Below are 20,612 nucleotides of genomic sequence, written 5' to 3'. Positions count from 1 at the left end.
GCCAATTTGCTAAGGTTTCAATGTGTAAACAAGTCACTGTAATTTAATAGATAACATATTTCTATCTTTATCCATCCTGATTCGTAGTATTAATTACATCCAGTTTAAAATCGATTCAAATGAACACATTTTGAACATCTGAAAACTGTTAGGGTACATTAGGCCAAAACAGGTTGAGGACCACCGATATAGTGTGCTGCAAATGCAAATGCATCTCCCGAATTGATTTGGTCCTGTCAAATAACTCAGGCAACGTTTTAAAGTCCACTGAGGTGATGTTCCAAATAGCCACTGCAGTCTCCTCTCTAGCGCTGTGCCTGAGTAGAAATCAAATGAAAGCAGGTCTGAACTGCAGCTGGATCTAGACGTCTGGACATCTGGACACATGACGTGTGTGAACTGCATGCCTAGACCTCCTGCGCTGTTGCAGCTAAATGAGAACCTCCCTCGGTTTTATCAATGGAGATTTGTTCTGTTCTGCCGCATACTTACTGATATCGGTGGACATGTGACATCACGCCGTGTGTGCATTATGCATGTGTGTGTGTGTGTGTAAGAGACAGCTCATGGCTGAGTACACACAAGGCGTCTGTGGGAAGCTGGACATTCATCACTTGCTGTACAGAGGAAGTGTGAAGCATTGTTAAAAGACAGGATAGAAAGTGAAACATTGCGTTCCTCAGAGCAGTAAAAGACTGTTTTGATTATGAAATACAGATGGTGTAAACTCACATGGGGTGTAAAATCCTGTTTTATTGGTTTCATGCCCGGGACATCACTCCCCGTCTTATCTTCAGTTAGCTCAGGGTCGTTTGGTTTATTGAGGCTGACCAGAATTGAGCTGCTATGAGTGTTATCTTACTGGATAATAATTTCTCGAAAGTACCAGGAAAAGTGACTTGTTATTTCCTGATTGTGCACTTGTTTCTGTGTCATGTCTGGCTTTCATGTGGTTTTGATCTGGTTGTGATTTTTGACTCTTTTTAAAAATATATATATATTTGAAGTGGGATTTTATCATGTACTTATTACACATGTCAGTCAGCATGTATCCTGTTTGGAGAAGCAGGCTGGAGTCAGACATGAAAGTTAAGAAATGTGCTGCTGTGGAGGGGGTCAGCAGCCAAACGTATTCAGCCCCCTAAGATAAGTCCCACCTAAAATATGTAGTATCGGTTTTGCTATATTGAGAGTATTTTCATTGCTTTACCTTGCTGTCAGACAGCTGGCTCCGATGGGGAAGCTGTTAACGGCTTCAGTTCCACATCAGTGCTCTCGTCAAAGCCACCAGACTCGATTAACAAAAAAACAGTTATTTTAGCTTGTTGAACACAGGAGCTACTAGTCTACCACTCCCTTTACCAGTAATTTTGTTTGTGTTATTGTGTGACTTTGTTGAATCTGAACCAACCTTTTAAAAGCCAAAGTCACACAATAACACAAGCAAACTAACTGGTGTAGGCAGCAGTAGCCCAGCTGCCCCGGTGTTCAGCGATGTTAAATTAATATTTTCTCAATGGAGTCTGGTTCTAAAGAGAGGGATAAAATAGCCTCATTTTCTTGGTTTCAAAGTTTCTGCATTTTCTAGATTTGGCAAACGATTTTCGCCATGTGATAACTTCTCTGCATTGCAACGGCTGGAATTCACTGCTCCCACACCTAGATTAACACAATGGTCTGATTGTACACAGAGGAAAAACTCTCCAGACAATATTTGACACCTAACTCACAAGAATGCAGCCATTGAGCGGCCAGCAGCCCCTATCAGGAGATGATAAGTGGGCCGATGGTGACAGTGACAGGCCCCACCGGTGAACAATCTATTTTAATACCCAGCGTTCATTTTCTAATGGAGGAAACAGGAGCTTCTCTGCATTGCTTGTTTGTAATCGGTGTGCCGCAGTGTATTTCATCTTCTGCTTGTTGTGAAACATTTTCATTCACCGCCATCTCTGCTACATTAAGTTGGCTCACTCCATGAGGAAAAAAAAAATATTACCAACAATGCCTAAAGTGCATCATAAAGCTTTATTGATTTTTCTGTAAGGAAATTAGAGAAAGACCGATATTTATCACAGTGCAAGAATTTAAGAAACATCCATTTGCAAAGTGCAAATTGTTCTAGAAATAACGGAAAATCTGGCCATCCATTATACTTGCAAGATCACATAACTATTCAGGGAAAGCATTTTGTGGAAAATTACTCTGAAATATCTGTAGATAAATAGAAGCATTATGTGTTGATTTTCTTATAAAAGCTCAAGTGATCAGCGCGAAGGCAAACCAGAACCCCGAGGCAAAAACCCATCTCACATTTATCTCACACGACCAGTTGTACATCCTAAGTGTGTGGCAGCAGGTTTTTGGCATTAAATTATGCAGACAGGCAGGCTAACCAAATTATCATGGATTAAAATATGGCTGCTTCTGTTAAAGTCATTTGTCATGTTATGGCACCACCACATGTCAGGGAAGCCCTCACGCCTGATACGAGACTCCAGGGTAACTGTGAGGCTGGCAGTATCTCATTATTATGGGATGTCACTGTGGGATGTTGTAGGTTGGCATATGTTTGTGTGTGAATCTCTGTGATTTAAAGCTGCAGTTGGTAACTTTTAGGAAATTAACTTTGTTTCAGTTTTGCTACAACTATCACTTTATTCTAAAAGAAGAACATGAGACAGTCATTGAAACAAATCAGTTCCCTCCTTCTGCTCTTAGAATACACCATGGCACACTGAAAACAACCAATCAGATTAGAGGAGTCTGCTGCGCTACTTTCAGTAATGCCAATCACGATTCGTAAACTGCGGTCAAACTGTTAAATTAGGCAGCACTGATCAAATATGAATCTCCATTGTCCATTTCTCACCTCAGATGTTTTCAGAAACATATTTCAGTTTGCTGTTTAGCTGTAAAATGAGAAAATGTGTGACCCAGCAGCAATATTAAATACAGCGAACTAAAGTATCAAGCCTCTGCCACCAGCCGTACCAACTTTCTAATTTTACAGCTAAACAGTACACTGAAATATGTCTCTTAAAACAGTTTCGGTGAAGAATAGGCAACAATTTTTCCAGCTGAATGAGAGTGTATATGTGTTGGGTAGGAGGAGGGAAAACTGTCCCTTTGTATCATTCCTTGTTCAGTCTCTAAATTTGGAGGTTTTTGCAGCTCTGTGAACATGGCACAGGCGGAGCTCTCCATGAGATCTTTTTTTTCTCAGCAGCAGTTTTTGACTTGCGGGGGTGGATAATTGATCTTTTCAGATAAGATCAAGTCAATAAATAAGGGAAGCAGCTACCGAGAGCAAATGCAAACTTTAAGACCCAGCAGAATGAATGTTTAAGTTTCACTTTCAGTGCGCTTGATGTTTCGCTGCTCTGTCTGTGCCCAAAGTACACAGAGAGTGTGATGCAATGAATTACTGTCCGGTATATATATTTCAATAACACTGAATGGTCTGGTGGTCTAATCTATTTGTGGCAGCAGAAGTTTATATTGTGGTGTGCCACCATAAATGCATGAATGTGTGGGAAGCCCGAAGGAAATGCAGTCACAGAATCTTGATCCGTATTTGATCAGCGATGCCTAGTTTGACAGTTTGACCACAGTTCACTGGCAGTGATTGACATGATTGACAGCTGTGTTAGAGACTCCTCGTCTCTGACTGGTTGTTTTCGCTCACATGTGAAAGAGCATAAGAAGCGCTACCAGGCAGTAGAGTATGATTTTAGTGCTGTGTGAGTATAGTGACATTTATATAAATATGAAAAGAAAAAATAAAACAAAATTTTCCAAATGTAGCTTTAGCTAGAAGATGACTAACCCCAGTGCTTTACTGTAACTGCTTTATGTAGCATTTATAAGCAGTATATGAACATATATACATAATTTATTGTATTTAACACACTTTAGTAGTTTTAAACAGATATAAGGATGTTTTTAAGTGTATAAATAAACACTCATGTATATATAAGTTTGTCCTTGCCAACATTTATACCTCCTATCTAGCACCCAAAGAGGTATTAAAACAGATAATAAATGACTGAAGAGAAAGTAAAACATAACTATATTTATTTTAAATTACATATGATTCATGCATGAACACAACCCTTACTGGTTATTATAAAGCAATTAGCTTTCACACCCATGTACACATAATCCACCAGTGGATTAAGACTCTTAAAATTGAGGACCACTTACTAGATTTCTCATTGATCACACGGCCTTCATCAGGGCACAGAGTTTGCACAGTTGTCCTAGTAGTATTTAGAAACACTTCAATAGATAGAATAAATGTCTATTATTTTCTGGTTATGTACAATAATTATTGCTTGCGGCTTCAGATAGACATAAATAACCAAGTCTTTTTTTGAGATACTTTGAAATTGCTATGTAAACACTTAATAATGTCCTTCAAGCTATTTATAACAACAGTACATTACGATGTGTGTTAGAAACATTATACTGCTTGTAAATGTTAGATGGAAGAGTTAAAATAAATTGTTACTGGGAGATGGTGTATTTAAGCGTTTGAGTCTTGTGACAGAATGAGTTTCCGTACAGCTTGTCCATTCTATACTAAAAAAAACTTTACTTTCAAAAACAAGTTTCTCGTTTTATAATAACAGCAAAGGGAAATTTTTGTTTCTGTCGCAGCTGCCTTTGTTGTCCAAAAGGTGGCAGTCACACTCTCTTACCAGCCCCTCTCTCTGTGAGAGAAGATTCAGAGTGACAAACTAACCTTTACATAAGACTCCTCTAAATTGCTACCCTCGCCAAATTGTAGTTCTGCATCATAGCTTTAAAAGGCAAAGCACTTAAGATTGTACGTGAAAGTGAATGTCAGCGAGGTGGGAGACGGGCGGGTAGCTCTTTAGGAATGGCTATCTATGTCACAGAGTGTACCGGTCTTATGTGGTCAGTACCCTCTCATAGGTTTGTGTGTGTGTGTGTGTGTGTGTGTGTGTGTGTGTGTGTGTGTGTGTGTGTGTGGGGGGGGTTGTCTGTGTGCTTATTACAATGAGGGGATTAGTCATGTAACACGGCAGGAGGCTGATGGCTTCAGACACATCAGGCTTGGTTGTGGCACAAAGTATGACGCACCTCAACACCTGCTGTGTTACTCTTTTAATTGTTTAATTGCACCCTGTATGTGTGAGTAAGTAAGTGTAAGTTCTCACTGGTCATGGAATTCCTGGAGAATCATGGAATTTTGCAGGGACAGTGTCGGGATTTTGTTATTTCTTATACATTACATTTTATCATCCATTTGATACAGCCTTAAGTTTTCCAAAGCATTCCAGCAAAATAATGCTATTTTATTATGGAACGCTGTGGAATATTACCGCGGCTCCACAGTGGGAACCCGGTGAGATTGACTTTGCAGACGCACCGACAGAATTTTTTTTTTTTCTCACAGCTGTATGAGCACATTTTCTGCTTCACAGCTATTAGTACTGCAAAGAAAATGAAGCTCATTTGGATGTAAAAGCCATGTAACTGGTTTTCAGGTCACTGTTAATAGAGCGGCCTTATATTTTTGTCTGTTTTGAGATTATCGCTGATGATATGGCACTATGGTAAGAGCGCCGCTGATGATGGTGATGAAGGCTGAGGGGATGTGAGACAGAAAGGAATCTATTAACCTTATGTGACCAGCTAGCCAGCCATGACAGATTGCCCTGTCGCTACTTTATCAAGCTCTTTTGCTAGTGTGTGTGTGTGTGTGTGTGTGTGTGTGTGTGTGTGTGTGTGCGTGTGTGTGTATTAGGAATTTAAATCTACCCTAAAAGCAACAGAGGGAGCATGACGACTCACTCTGTTGCTCCACTTTTTTTTATTACTATTATTTAAGAACCGGTTTCATGCCTGAATATTAACTGGTTTGGGGAGGGTGGGTTTTGTCTTGGCTTGATTGACTTCTTTGTGTGTGTGCGTGTGAGTGCACACACGTGTGTTCTGTGCGTCAGTGACCTGTGGGCTAATCCGCCCTGGGCTAAAGAAGCTTTTGTATTAATAGCTGACTTGATAATTATATTAATTTGAATGTGTTGGGCCTTCTTTTGTTGTGCTATCTCTGACATGCAGCCTTGTGAATGTGTGAGCAATCTGCACACCCCCCGAAGTGCCTCTGTCTCTCATCTCTCTTCTGTTGCCCCCCCACCCCCCACCCCTCCGCACACACGAACGCTGCGTCTAATTCCTCTCAATTTTCCCAAAAAGTCACATTTTTTTCAAAGCACTTTTATTCTTTCTCCATCTTTCAAAAACAACCATGCTGTATTCACACCGTGTCTCTTGTCTTTTCACCTACGCACTGTCTATTCCCATTCCTCTGTTTTCCTATTCTGTTTTGTCCTTTTTTCCGCCTCACTCTGGTTACCTTTCACTCACAGACTTTATTTTACTCATTCAACATTTTCTCTCCTTGCTTTTACTGTCTGCAGGATCTTCTGCCTGAAACTCAAGGCTCAAGGACCTTGTCCTCCTTTCCCATCAGAAAAGGGTTCTAAAAAATGTTCTTGGCTTCAGTTCTTAAGATCCCTGTGACACAGGTAGTATTTTACAGCAGGTCACAAGCTACTGGGCTTGAGTTTGCAGTAGTAAATGGTCTGGAGAATCACACAGTTGCCATTTTCAAAGGCCCAGACACACCAAACAGACATCAGACGATGACGAAAGTCCCCTGCTGCGTCGCCTCATGTCGCCTGTGTCTGGGCCAAAATATTACACATGAACACATTGCAAAGATGACAGCCCATTGCCAACAAGCACGTATGTTCTGCGCCTGTGTGAAATGAAATACCCTCCCTATCAGCAGACAGCCATAGTTTGTGAACGTTATTCAAAAAGGGAAAGCGAAAGGATGTCTTAATGCCAGCAAGCACATTAACAACACAATCTAATATTGAAAGAACAGAGCATAATTTTTGAGCTTAAAGTCATGATGTGAACAGTTTTACCAGTTTCGTCTTACTACTGTCACAGTGTGGGTAACTTTTCCCACACATAATTGGCTAAGGGACTGTGAGGGACCGAGCAGGAAGGCATTTTAAAATTAAAAAGATGGGTTTAAATTGGGCCCCTAAACAAGGTAAACAAAACCAAACTGAACAAGTGACTTAAACAAACTGAGCTCACTTAATGAGTAAATGGCAAACATCAGTAAACATGAGGGTGCACAAAGCAATGCAACTTTAATAATTAAAAATAAACACTGTAGTTTGGCAAAAATGTTAAGTAAAAATAAATGTGTTAGATAAAGATAACTTGAATTCAAAATCAAACTGCTAAATTATTGTTTCCTTGGTGAAGTAACTGAACAACTGTAATTATTTTAAGTGTTGTATTTGTGATTGAACATAACCCTAAATAAGAAAAGGGTCAAGTGAAAGTGAAGACGTGAGACTGAGTGGACATGATATTACTAAGTTGAGCCAGTGTGGCCTTGGTTGCTGCTATCACACTAATGGACTAAAGCAATGCATAGTCTACAGCTATTTTTTCTGGCATTGTCTCATTATCATGATTATAATTACTTTATTCATCATTATACAATAAAGCCTTATGGCTGTAGAATTATTGGAAAAATACTATAATGACATAATAATTTCATACATAGTGGCTTTCAGATGGCAGCTCAGAATAAAAATAAAAAGTCAAACATTTGATGTTTTGTTTAACTACCCACACAGTTAACACACATGGATTTAAAAGAGGCTTTCTGTGCTTCTTCCACCGCTGTGCAGCTGTGCACAGTGGTGGACAGGTGCTTACTAAAACTCACTAATTGGCATGTTATATATCTTTTGTTTGTATAAAAATTGTAAAAAAAAAAAAAAGTATGCAAACAACAAGCTATGATTTGAGTTGAGTTAGATGTGTTGCATGCAATTTGCACAATTTGAAGGTTAATTGAAACCCGCCTAATTTATCATTTTCCCCCTAAAGCCCGGTACACACACTGTGATTTTGGGCTGTCTCAGATGAAAGATAACCATCGTGGCAGAAACGTGGTGATATCTTTTTGGTCGTGGCTCTAAAAACAACGGTCCTACGTCGCACAGTGAGAGAGCTGCCGTTGGATGGCCGTTGTCACAGTCGTGCGATCAAAGACAGCCTGGGATAAACTTCTGACAGAGACAGAAATTTGGGATAAGAATCTCTGCCATACAACCAACGTCTACTCATCAGCCAACAGAAATGCTGCATGAAATGTTAGACTGATCAGCGCGACTCCACTAAATACTAATACAAGCTAATACTTCGAGCTCTTGTTGCACAATTAGGGTGCCAAGTTGGTTTTTTTTCCCAGCCATGACCGCATCCGCATGCCCTTCTTCCTCTTCTTCGCTAGATTTTTCAAAACACACATAAATGCGGGGGCTCGATCTGTATGTTGACGTTTTGCTCTTACCGCTAAAGCGGCGTAGATGAATGATGTTTTGTTCATGCATGTTGACGTCGACGGGCGTAGGTCGTAGCCTGCGATTCAGTAAGTGATGTCATCACACAGTCTGCGCACATCAAACTTGATGTCGTACCCAAGTTTATTAAGATCCATGCTGCAGAGTGTAGCTGCTCTAAACTTCTAAGATTGCAAAAATCTCACAGTGTGCAGGAGGCTTTAGTCTGGAGTGCCAAGTGAACTGAACTACAGGTGTGAAAGCACCTCTTCTCCTTCTTGCTCTTTTTCGCCAGAAAAGACTGAGGAGCGTTGTCTGTTACTGCACACGCTCTAATCCCTCTCAGTTACATCATTTCCCCTCATTCTCAGGCTTTCTGCTCCTCCTTGTCCAGACTGTAGCCATTGTGAGGCAACAAGTCCAGCATCCCCTCTCCCCTTATCCTCACTCTTTCCTCCTGTCTCTCTCCCCCCTCCCTTTCTGTTGGCACTATCGCCCCACAGCAGCATTCTTGGCTTCACTTTCTCCTTTCTCCCTCCTCTCCTTGTCTATCATTCATCCATCCATCCACACAGCCGTGCTCCCTCCTTTTGTTATTCACCTCCTATCTCTCCACTGCAGAGATTCCAGTCACTTTCGCCCCCTCTCTCTCTCTCTCTTTCTCTCTCTCCTTTTTCTCACTGCTGTCCCTGTTTGTGTTTCATGGAGGGGGGGTAACAATGGTGGCAGTACAGGCCAAGTCTTCAACAACATGTCCTGTCTGAATTAAAAGCTGCTGGAATTGCAGGGAGAGAAAGGGAGGATTTGGGTGACAAGAGGTTTCGATATTTTAGATGTTAATTTAAAATTAGTTGGCCGGCACTTGGTGACCAAGACAGACACTATAGGACAGGGGTATTCAACTAAAATTCAAAGGGGTCCAGTTGCTAAAATTTCCTCCCAGCAAAGGTCCGAACCTCATGCCTAAAATCAGAATCACGATTAATTGAACATTTTTACCCCAATTATGATTAATGAATGATTATTTTGCTTTTGCTTTTTTGTGGTTTGTTCATTGCCCTCATAGCTCACTGACACAGTTTCATTTGACCATGGTGTGTTTGAGTGTAATAAACATATGATTTATTATTATTATTTATTAAACTTTCACAAAACTCCAGGTAAATTTAAGCATATTGTGCTGATAATGGGCCAACCTCTCCTGACTGCAGGACTCTGACTTCAACTTCTGTGAATCTTCTGTTCTATTAATCATTTTACTTGGGAATTAAAAACTTTTGAGTAGGCCTACTTCTCCTATAGCTGCCAACAGCCTGCCAAAATTCCCAGTAAGAGAAAGGGTGAAAATAAGGTCATGTGCTTGTGGCCCCAGACCCCCAAAACATTACATCTGCCCCTGCAAGCGGGCAGATGAGACACTGAGCGATGCGTCCTGGTGTTTCTAAATAATTCATCCAAAGTCTGAGTAAACCTGAAACTAACACGAAATAGTCTATAGATGGCACTTTCCACCAAGTTTGTCTGTTTCAGACACTCAAACACTCAGCTGTTCTCAAGTCGAAGTCGTTCACTTTTTTACATGACGGATGAGCTGGCTGTTGGACATGACTCCATGCGTATTGGTTACAACAACAATAACAGGTGTTTTGTTGGAAACCTCACGGGAGCGATACAGTTTGTAAAACTGCTCCAGTCAAGAGTGGGCTGTTGGACATGTCCACGCTGGAGCGGACTGTCGGACATATCCATGCGCTGGAGCGTGCTGTTGCACATGTCCACCTCTAGCCTCGCTGTGTTTTGGCATTAGATTTTCCTCAGTGTCATGAGAGCGGAAGACAGAGCCCAAAAGCCTGAGACGCAGGGCAGATGCGTAGGAGTTGGCTGCCCCAGTGGGGAAAGGGTTAACAGAATTTTTAAATAACCGAAATACCCAACATGCACAAGATTATGTCGGTTAGCGGTTCTGAATGTCGGTTTGATTATTTTTCGATTCATTGCCCAGCACTACTCCTATTGTTCTCAGTTTTACATTTCATTCATTACAACTTGGCCACGGGTCTGGCTAGGACGAAGTTTTGGTCCAGATCCGACCGCAGTCTGCCAGTTGGTGCCTGCTGCAGGAGGAAGTTTATTATAACTGCTGAATTCCTCACCTGTCGTGTAAGGGGAAGACAAGACTTGCAACTTTTTGGTCAGATTTCACACAAGCATTGATAAGTAGAGGGTGACAGACCTGCTAGGACAGCCACTGTCTCCTGTAACTCAGGGTCTTTCACCTGTCTTTCTGAGAAACATGATTTTTGGGCTCTCTCTCCTATTTTAATGAAAATCTGTCATGACTTTGACAAAGTTAAATGATGATTAATGTGAGGTTCAAAGTTCAGTGTTGGTGTTGGAAACATCCGTTAAGAAAGGAATCCCTCCACGAGTTAATTTAATAGCTGTTTTTTAGCTTTCGATCATATCGTACGGCCAACATTATCATTGAAATGTCTTTAGAATGAATGTTCAAATTTCCATTTTTGGGTTTGACGCTTCTTGTCTATGCAAGTAGGCAATGGAAGGTGGTGGGAATGTGCTCATTTGGATAGAAAATAAAATAAAGCTTTTGTGTAGTTGAACTCTAATTTCAGCTAAAATGCTGCATGGTTGCTAGCATTTTTAGCAAGTAAAAAATAAATTCAATGTAAATCACTTTTATGTGTTTTTGTGACTAACTAAACAAGAGTCAGCAGCCACACAAGGGTCTCTTAGAGGCTTTACTTACCATACATCTGTACTAGTATGTTTTTGTTTTAAAAATGCATAACTATTGCCACTAAGTTTCCACACTACTATGGCATTCTGGTACACCTAAAATGAAGACCTTTGAAAATGCTGCTGACCCCTTTATAGTTTAAAATCTCCAGGATCTGGTTTTAGTCTGAATGGGTGAAAATGGACTTTTGGAAACGATGACACAGGCACTGGTGCTTCTTTTTAGTCACAGTGTGTCAAGTCAGATCAATAAAGCTAGGTTAACTTAACTTTTGTGAATTCATCCTTCTTGAGTAGGTACTGCTTTCCAATCACCATGGTGATGGATCATGCTCTCAGCTGGTACCGCTCTAATATGTCGCTGTATTTGCTTTGTTGTGGTTCCCGATCTGTTTTCTACTGCCTTGGCAGCCTTATAATCACAATACAGTCGTTAACAGTTCTGCTTGTCCGGCCTTAGTTTTATCTGTCAGTATTTTCTGTAACTAAGCAACTAACTACAGAGTAAATAAACTGCTTGGATTTTCAGGGTGTTAATATGTGCAGAGATTAAATCAAAAACAATGTGTATGGAGATTTTATTTTAAAACACTGTTTTAAAACAAAAGCATATAAGTGTGGATTAGGCAAGATGGTGTTTCGAGCTAAATGTAATATCACAGTGAAAATACTGACGTGCTGGTGATTGAAGTGTGTAATGTTTACCGTTTTAACCGAACACATTAAAACTCAGGATATTTCAATTGATTCTGAGAGGGGCATCACTGTCTGTACGTAATTTCATGCCAAACCATCAGTTTTCTGGATAGGTGAGAACTTTTACCCACAGTTGATGCTAGTGGGAAAGTCATGTCAGTGGGCTTCATCCTATGGAGATCATAAATGTACAATTCTGTACAGTGTCATTGCAAGCCATCTGCCTGATTGATTGATTGATTGATTCTCTTAATAAGGCAGACTGACATAGTCTTTCTAAGAGCCATGCCGCTAGCAAGGCTCTAAATTGCCCCTCCCCTGTCAAGTAAAATCAAGAAAACCACACTCTTAATTGATGCTATGTTTTAGAAATTGATTTTGAGGCATTTGCCTCTTTACAAATGCCAATGTGATTTTGAATGAGATGCACTCACTTCTGAAACGGGACGCTGATACTCCAGTTTGACTTTGGCTCCATGTGTTTGTGTTTTGCGTTTCCGTTTCCCTGGAGACTGTTATTGTACAATAATGGTGTAAGTGCTTTTTCTGAGAGATTTTTGACCCCGAATATTAGAAAAACATCTGTCAATACTGCTATCTCATATCAGTCAGGCTATAGTTACAAGCATCGTGGGCGAGAGTAACGCAAACAAGTGGCTGGAAATTGCAAGTTGGTGCAAAGAATGACTGAATAGGGAAGCTGAAAATTGGAAATGGTAAAATGGAGAGCAGCCGTGAAAACAAGATGAGCGTATCAGGAAAAATGTGATAAACATTTTAAAATGTGTATGGGAAGACGGGGCAGCGGAAAAGCTGAGACATGCAGGGTGAAGTGTTGGGAGAGAAGAGAAGGCTGGAGCCGGGGGTGGAAAAGAGGGGAGGGAGGGATATGGAGGTGGTGTGTGTGTGTGTGTGTGTGTGTGTGTGTGTGTGTGTGTGTGTGTGTGTGTGTGTGTGTGTGTGTGTGTGTGTGTGTGTGTGTGTGTGTGTGCGCGTGCAGAGGCCTTGTTAGTTATTGATCCCATTTAATAATCCTTAACCACAGTCTACTCCCCTGAGAGCACTTAACTCTGCCGCTCCCTCCCTCTCTCTGGCTCTTACAACCCCTGGTTTCTACCTTTTTACTCGTCTGCTTCTCCCTGGCTGCTTCTTTATGTGTTGGTATCTTTTGCCCACCCCTCGAGTACTGTGGCTACACTCTCAAAGTACCTACAAGGTCAAGGTGAAGTGAGGCTAAAGACCAGCACTAAATCCCAGCAGTAAAGGATGTAGTTCTTTGCCGCCGCATTTGTTGCCATGGAGTCGATTCAGTCGTCTCTAAGAGGCCCGAGCTCATTCAAAGCACAGCGGCCCAGTTGCAGACTCTGTAAAGGTAGCATGGGTCTACTGCGAATTGAGAGCCATGTGTTCGGGCTGTAGCTGTTTAGACTTTCTGAAGTGTGCCCTGAGGATTTTGCCACTCACTTTGCTTACCGAAAGAGTTTTTTGTTTTTCCCCACTGGCACGGTGGAAAATTGGGCCATAGAATTGTCACTGTTTCATGTCTTTCAGCTGAGGTGTTGCCTTTATACTTTCAGTTTCATTTTGGTTGGGGTGAAGGTGCACTTTTTACAAAGCAGACATATGCAGTGTTTTCAATTTAAGACCAGAAACCTTTGTCTTGGTTTGATTTTGCCCTCTTAATGTAATCTGCAACAGCCTTTGTAGATTTGTCTTGAGGTGTCCTTATAAAACTCATCATTGTTTGACGTACGAGTCATTGCAATGGTAAACACCTAAATCAAGATGACACTATCGCCGGCTGCAGTTTATTTTCAAATGTTATTTCTTAAATTATCCTCCCTATTCAAAACAGTTCCTAACTCCATTTTTATAATCTAAGGCATACTGAGCAGCTGTTTTTCTTTGTTCCCAAAATTTGTCATGAAATTGGTCGTTGTGCATTTAGATTTAAAGCTCCATCTGACTGGAACAACCTGCCCCATTCAATAATAAAAATCTATTACGTCTTTTTCATCTCCTTAAGGCATCTCTACGTAACCATCTTCAAACAACCTGCTCCTGTTTCTAATTATAACTCATCTCTTTTTTATTAATATGGAAACAATTTGTTTATAACTTTCTCTTTTGTGCCTGTACAATACATGTAAATGCATGTTTACAGATTAACATGGTTGAGTGTACATTCACTGAATGTATTGTATGTACTCTCCTATAATGTACTTACTTGGGGAACTGGTTTGAGGGGGATTAGTCAGGCCTGGGAGAGCTTTTTGCGTATGTTTGCATGAGTGTTTTGTATTTTTATGGGTTACTTTGTATTGTATTCTCGGTATATGTACTTTCTGTTTGTTTGTGATGAAGATCCTCTCGAAAACGAGATGATAGATCTCCAGGGGTTATCCTTTCAATACATTTCTAAATTTCTGTTGATGACTCAACAATTACATGGTCTGTTTTAATCTCATGTTGGCCTTAAAAGCTCTGGAGGAATTTTAAAAGGTTTGAATAAATAACCTCGATGATGTCATAGTCATCTAAACTTTGGCTTGACATTTAATGAAATATGAATGACATTTTCAAGCTGCTTGTAGGATCCAGTGGTTTTGGAGCTTGACCAATACCAGAGACTAAAGCTTCGTTCAGACTGCAGGCAAAGATTAGTTTGATCTTTTCATTAGTTTCAAATACTTTAAGATTTGTTTGTCAAATAAGATTTTAAGACAGACTCTCTGCACTGTTATTGCAGATAATCAGATCAGATTTGTGTCTCCAGGTCTTAGTGTTGTCAAAAATAGTGATTTAACGATACATGTCGTAACTAAATATTTGAAAAGGTTTCAGTACTCAATGTCCACTTCTGCAGTAACGATACACCATGTCAGCGGTACTTTCTGGCTCTCTCTTGTCCTTTATGTTTATTACAGTCATTTTGCTGTCCTTTGCTACTAACCAAGAAAAGAAGACTTGTTTTTGTCATGCTATAGTCGGTATCTAATATCGTTAGTAATTCCAGTATCGCGACAACACTATCAGATGTCACTAACCTATCTGCATTGGTTGCTGTGGTTACATCGTAAGTGTCAATTACTACATAGCTATGCTTGTGATGCAGCTGTCTAATGCAGAGGCATGAGAACTGGAGGTCCATCATTTCGTCCTCCATACATGTATCTCACCAGACAAACTCAAAGATCGAGCACTCAGCATGGATTCTGCTCAGCATTTCCATCACTTTGGATTTGACAGCGTGGTGGTTTGTCGTTTTGTGAGTGATGCAAAAGACATTTGACATGACATTCGATTTGAGCGTCCAGACTGGGTCACACCTGTAGAAATCCAATTCTGAATCTTATTTTAAACCACCTCCAAATGTTGTTTAGATTTGCTGTCCAGACTTTCCAAAATCAATCTGGATATGATATATGATATAAAATAGATTTTGAGCTGGCAGTCTGAACAAGTTCTAAGAGTTATAAAAATTCAATATATCTCAGCAGAGAGCCATGTACAACACAGTCAGCTAGCAGCTATCATTTGTAATTTCAGTCACTTATTGACCGACCAAAATTTAACTTCCAGAAGCTCACAGTTAAACTTCCACTTAATATTATAGCAATAATTTAAGCTTATAAATGTACTTTTTTAACTAGAACCATCAAAATTTGGTTCAAGAAGCATGTAAAAAAATAGGGATGCCAAATTTAGTTGTCTACAGCTGTTTAAAATCTTGATGTGTCAGAAACATATTTAATTAATATTTAAGTGAATATAAATATCTGGGGACACTGACTCGGCAGATACCTAATTTATCTATAATAGTTCTGGCCTTGTAAAGATTCAATGAAATGGGCACCCTCACAACTTGGAAAATAGTGGCTCATTAGTGATGGCCTGCTGCAGTTGTAGGTGTAACTAAAAAGCCTAGCCGGATAAAGTCTCTGCAAATCTTTCAACTAACAACGAGCTGCACTAATCAAATGAAAATGCCTTTCTCTCATAACTAACGGTCTATTACTTGACACTGAGGATAGACCTCTTACTGTCAAGTGGGAAACAGCTGCCTGCTGCTGAGGGAGGGGGTGATAACAGCAGAATTTGTTGGGCTGGAAAGACAAAAAAATGAGCTAAGATTTGCAAAAAAAAAAAAAAAACAGTAACAGTGGATGTGCAGAACTTGGGAATAATTTTCTGTCTCACATAATAATCTAATTAACCGCTGATACAGAAAATATTGATAAGTGCAGTTGTAATGCGTTTAATGTAGCATTTTGAATGTAAAAGCACAAATTATGAGCAGCTCTTAAAGAATCCCTAAGCTGCCAAATGACCATGTGTATTCTGAGTACTCACCGCCTATTACTGTGAATATTTGGAGAAAACTTTCTGGCATGCCTCCACAGTGATCGAAAAATCCAAAAAGTGTGAACCATGTTCTTGAATTGAGGTAAATGGGGCTCTGTGGATAAAACAGCAAAACTGTATAAAAACATACACACACTTCTTTAAACAAGTAGTGCACCTGCCTGTTTGTGTTTTAAATTATAATGTTTTAATTAAAAAATGCATGTTTTTTTGAAGTACTGAGTATAAGACTTATAGAGTATAAGACTTGGGTTATACTGCAGTTGTGTTAGAGATCACAAACTGATGTTTTGAAATTATTTTCTGTTGTTAAATGTGAATGTTAACTTCAATTCATGAAGAATGTTCGCCTTTTTTGGATTTTCCCCTCACTGTGGAGGCATGCGAGAAAAAAAAAAGTTTTCTTTAAGAATTCAAGGTAATACACAATGAGAAAAAGATAAAAAAATGGTCCTTTCGCAGATGAAATTTTTAGTATTCTTGTACAGTAATGATATACTCATTCATTCCTGTTTACAAGCAGGAAAAGAAAGACAAAGAAAAGAAAATGCAGCTGAATAGATGCTGTCCTTGGAGAGATCCATTAGAGCGACTAACCTTTGCATTCCACAGAGGCGGAGTATTGCCTTTCAGGACCATCGGGTCCATATTGCAGAGACACAAATGGTCACATAATGGTGCAATAAGCATAACAGTGATATTAGCCATAAGCCAGAGCCATCTCAGTAACTAGCTGTGATCCCACTTGAGCATTTATTGGACATTCTGCAGCCTGTTTCTGCAGGATCATTAAACTACATGATCCTGAATCGTTAACGTTAGTCGTGATGAGAAGTGACCTCGCCCTCGGAGAGCTGAGATGACCAGGATCAGAAATAAAGCACTGTTTGTGATGAGAAGCTTCACGCTGCGCGTATAATACACCTGTTTGTCAGCTCGTCATTTTTCATCCCATTTGAAAAATCGCGGATAATTAATCCGTAATGTTCGCTGGTGAATTATCATAAGCACAAACACATGAAATGATGGATTATAAAGATGAATACGCATGAATACACAAATGAGGGCATGAATAAAAATGGTAAACCAATGAGCTGAAGGGAGGGAGCGGGGCCGGGAGGGGCGAGAACAATCGGCCAAACAATCTCGGCGGGCTCCTTTTAGTCGTTCAGCTTTGTTTCCTCCTCTTCTCTAAACGAGCTCCTTTAATCTGTCACTCGCTCCCTTGCGCTTTTGTTCTCCTCTTTATTTGGATGGCAGAGCTCATTTCAGCTGGATGATCTGATCAATAATTACTTTAGAGGCTCCATACAAACACGCACTCACACAAGCAGAGTCACATATAAGGTAACGAAGGAAGAAACACAAAAATATAAAAACCCTTTAAAACCTGGATCGACATCAGTTTTCTTGTGCTGCGTTCGGATACGTTTCGCAAGCTACTTAAAACAGCAAATTGTTTGATTTCTTTTGAAACCATTGGGAGAAGGCATGAGCAACATAACAAGACATCGCCCCAAATGAGCAAAACATTAGCGAAAAAGGTCCAAGGAAATTACTCAGAAATAATCACACAAAAAAACCCAAAAAACAAAGAAACAAGAAAATGACCTTAACAACGTGCTGCAAATAAAAATGAAAATAAATACTCTCTGTAATATAGTTTAAATTTGTAATTTTATTATTTTTTAAATTATTTTTGTGGACATTTTTTTCCTATTTTTTAGATCATTTTCTAATGATCCTCCCCTCTTTTCTAAAATTAATTTTTAAGTACATTTAACCCTAACTTCAAAAAATTAAGTAAAAGGTGACACGAAAACTATCTAAAAAATAGCTTAAATTAGGTTTAAAAAATGTTGAGAAAACTATATTTATTTAGTAATTTTAAAGATTAAACTTGCTCATACCTTTTCCCTACATGTTTGAAAGAAATCAAACCAATTTGTTCAGTGTTCAAAGGGTTAATATGACCCAACACATGAACAACCTCCCTCCCTTTCTCCCTCTCTCTCTTATTTTTTTGCTCTCTCTCTCACAGACACACACATCTACACCATTTGTCATTGCTGTCACCCAGTTTGCAGCGGCTTTGTTTTTGAGAGCCAGTTTGGAAATGTCAAGCTTTTTGAGATTTATTTTCCTCCTGCTGCAAGTCAGAGAAATTAATAATCAGCCTATAAGTTTTGACCCGCATCATCACTCACCTCACACACAAACTTTAATTCCTCATCATGTGTTTCACCCTATTTTTAAATTTTTTTTTTGCATGATTCTCCTCATTTTGTGCAACAAACACGCCAACACTCCCCTCCAATCGTGTGCCTGCGAATCATACCAGTTGTTTGGTGTTATTAATATGTCAGAGAGTCTGATTACAGCAATGGCTCATAAACTTTTCACTGCAGTGCCACACACATTCACACACACACACACACACACACACACACACACACACACACACACACAGACGCCAAATAAACAAAGTAGTAGGCATTTCCTAATTTCGAGTGTGATGTTAACTTCTCCACAGAACCTTTGTTTAGTTGATTTGTGGTAATGCAAAAGCCACTGTGTGTGTGCGCATGTGTGCTGTATGCGTATACTAAATCTGTGTGTGTGTGTGTGGGTGTGTGTGCTGCCTGCCTCTCGGGGCTCCATGTGAAATAATAGTGTGCTCAGATCTTTGGATGGAGTGAACAATAGTTAACAGGGCCATGATAATAAGTATTAAAATCATTGGACCTGAAAGAAAACGTGATGAGACTCTTAATTATGAGAGAAAGAGGGAGAGAGAGAACGGACAGTGGAAGGAGGAGAGGTAACATGAGAGGGGGAGAAAACTAGAAGAAGAAAAAAAATCCCTTGAATGGGTTTTAAAAACATGATGAGGGAGATGGAGGGGATGAGGGAGGGGAAGAGATGGATTGTGTTTGTGTGTGTGTGTGTGTGTGTGTGTGTGTATCGAAACACAAAGAGAGATTGAAATGGATCAAGAGAGAGAGAGAGAGAAACACTTTGCACTCTAATTCTCCTCTCTAGCTGTGTTGTATTGAAAAGAGGTGGGGGGGCAGGCTGCAATCATGCACACCCCGCTGTGGTTTTTGTACTCTCTGATCTCTCTTTCTCCATATCTAGTACAGCATCTGCTTTACACACACACATACACACACTCGCTGGAGTGAGCCCCTTATTCCAGGATCTCATCATTAGGCACCCCGGCAGAGTAATCATCACTTCCTCTTCAATCATGTTCTTTTTCATTGGACACGTTTTGCCCCCCAGAACAAATGAGTTTAAAATGACACACAACCTTTCGGACCACTTGATTTTCAGCTCCCGATATGAACGTAATAAAATGGAAGAGTTTATCTGTTTATGGCTATAGAGCTGATGGGTGTCCCCTGTGTGGTGCTGTTGTGTGTGAAACTTTTCTTTTTAAGATGATATTTTTCTGGCTTTTTATTGCCTTTATTGCAAAGGTGTTTTGGCCCGAGCTATTATTATTTTAAATCACTGAACTCAACAGGCTCATATTTAAGACAGGCGTCCATATGTGATGGGTGTTTAATTCCATCCAAAACTGTTGCTCAGCAAAGATGGGAAATACAATCAAATTATTTTTTAACCCTTTGAAACCTATTTTTTTTAAAAAAAAAAAAAAAAACTTCGGAAGAAGTCAATAAGAAATAAAAGAAGTGATGACCCAGGAGTTAGAATTAGTAAGTATTTATAGTATAGTATGTAAGTATATATAACATTTGCCAAAAAAACCTAAAAAAGTAGTAAATGTAAAAAAAATACAAAGCAAGAAATTACTTGAAAAAAAAATTCTTAAAAATAATTTTAAATATATATAGTTATCTGGACATTTTTCCTTAGCTTAAAAAAATTTCTACATCTACTAATCTCTCTTTTTTTGTGACTCTCTTTTTTACTTTGCCAGTAAAACCGCCTTCTTTGGTGCTCATGGTGTCAGTAAAAATAACTGAATGATTGAATTGTGGTGAATATTGATGCACTTTCTACTTGCTTCATAGTTAGGGCCAAATTCTTGATGTCTGTAATCTCCTAAATTGTACTCTCCAAATCTTTACAGCATCCTGCTGCAGAGGGATTACAGTTTCCTAAGAGATATCAACATCTGGAATCCTTTTGTCACCATCGGGGTTTATTCCTCAACTCTCTCTGCCGCCATGAGCAACCTCATCGGAGCCTCACGCATCCTCTACGCCCTGGCCAGGGACGACTTGTTTGGTAGGTAGCGCGACCATTTCTTATTTCCTGCTGGGGAGGGATGTCCTCTGTAACTGCTGTTAGAGTTGTTATTAGGGAGGCAGATGGGACCTGGGACTGAGACAACCTATTTTGTATGCTTATTAA

At 39.7% G+C, this 20,612-nt stretch overlaps 1 protein-coding gene across 1 annotated transcript in view; it reads left to right on the top strand.

Moving 5' to 3' along the window:
• Positions 1-20,612, top strand: part of LOC121943615 (zgc:153039) — an 84,817-nt gene that overhangs the window by 13,784 nt on the left and 50,421 nt on the right. Inside the window, exon 7 of the mRNA XM_042487178.2 lies at positions 20,329-20,486. Coding sequence (XP_042343112.1) covers positions 20,329-20,486 — 158 coding nt within the window. The remainder of the gene's footprint in view (positions 1-20,328; positions 20,487-20,612) is intronic.

Source organism: Plectropomus leopardus, chromosome 6 (assembly GCF_026936395.1).
Source record: "Plectropomus leopardus strain MGB_pleo_1.0 chromosome 6, ASM2693639v1, whole genome shotgun sequence".
Taxonomy (NCBI): domain Eukaryota; kingdom Metazoa; phylum Chordata; class Actinopteri; order Perciformes; family Serranidae; genus Plectropomus; species Plectropomus leopardus.
This window is presented reverse-complemented; position numbering and strand designations above follow the sequence as displayed.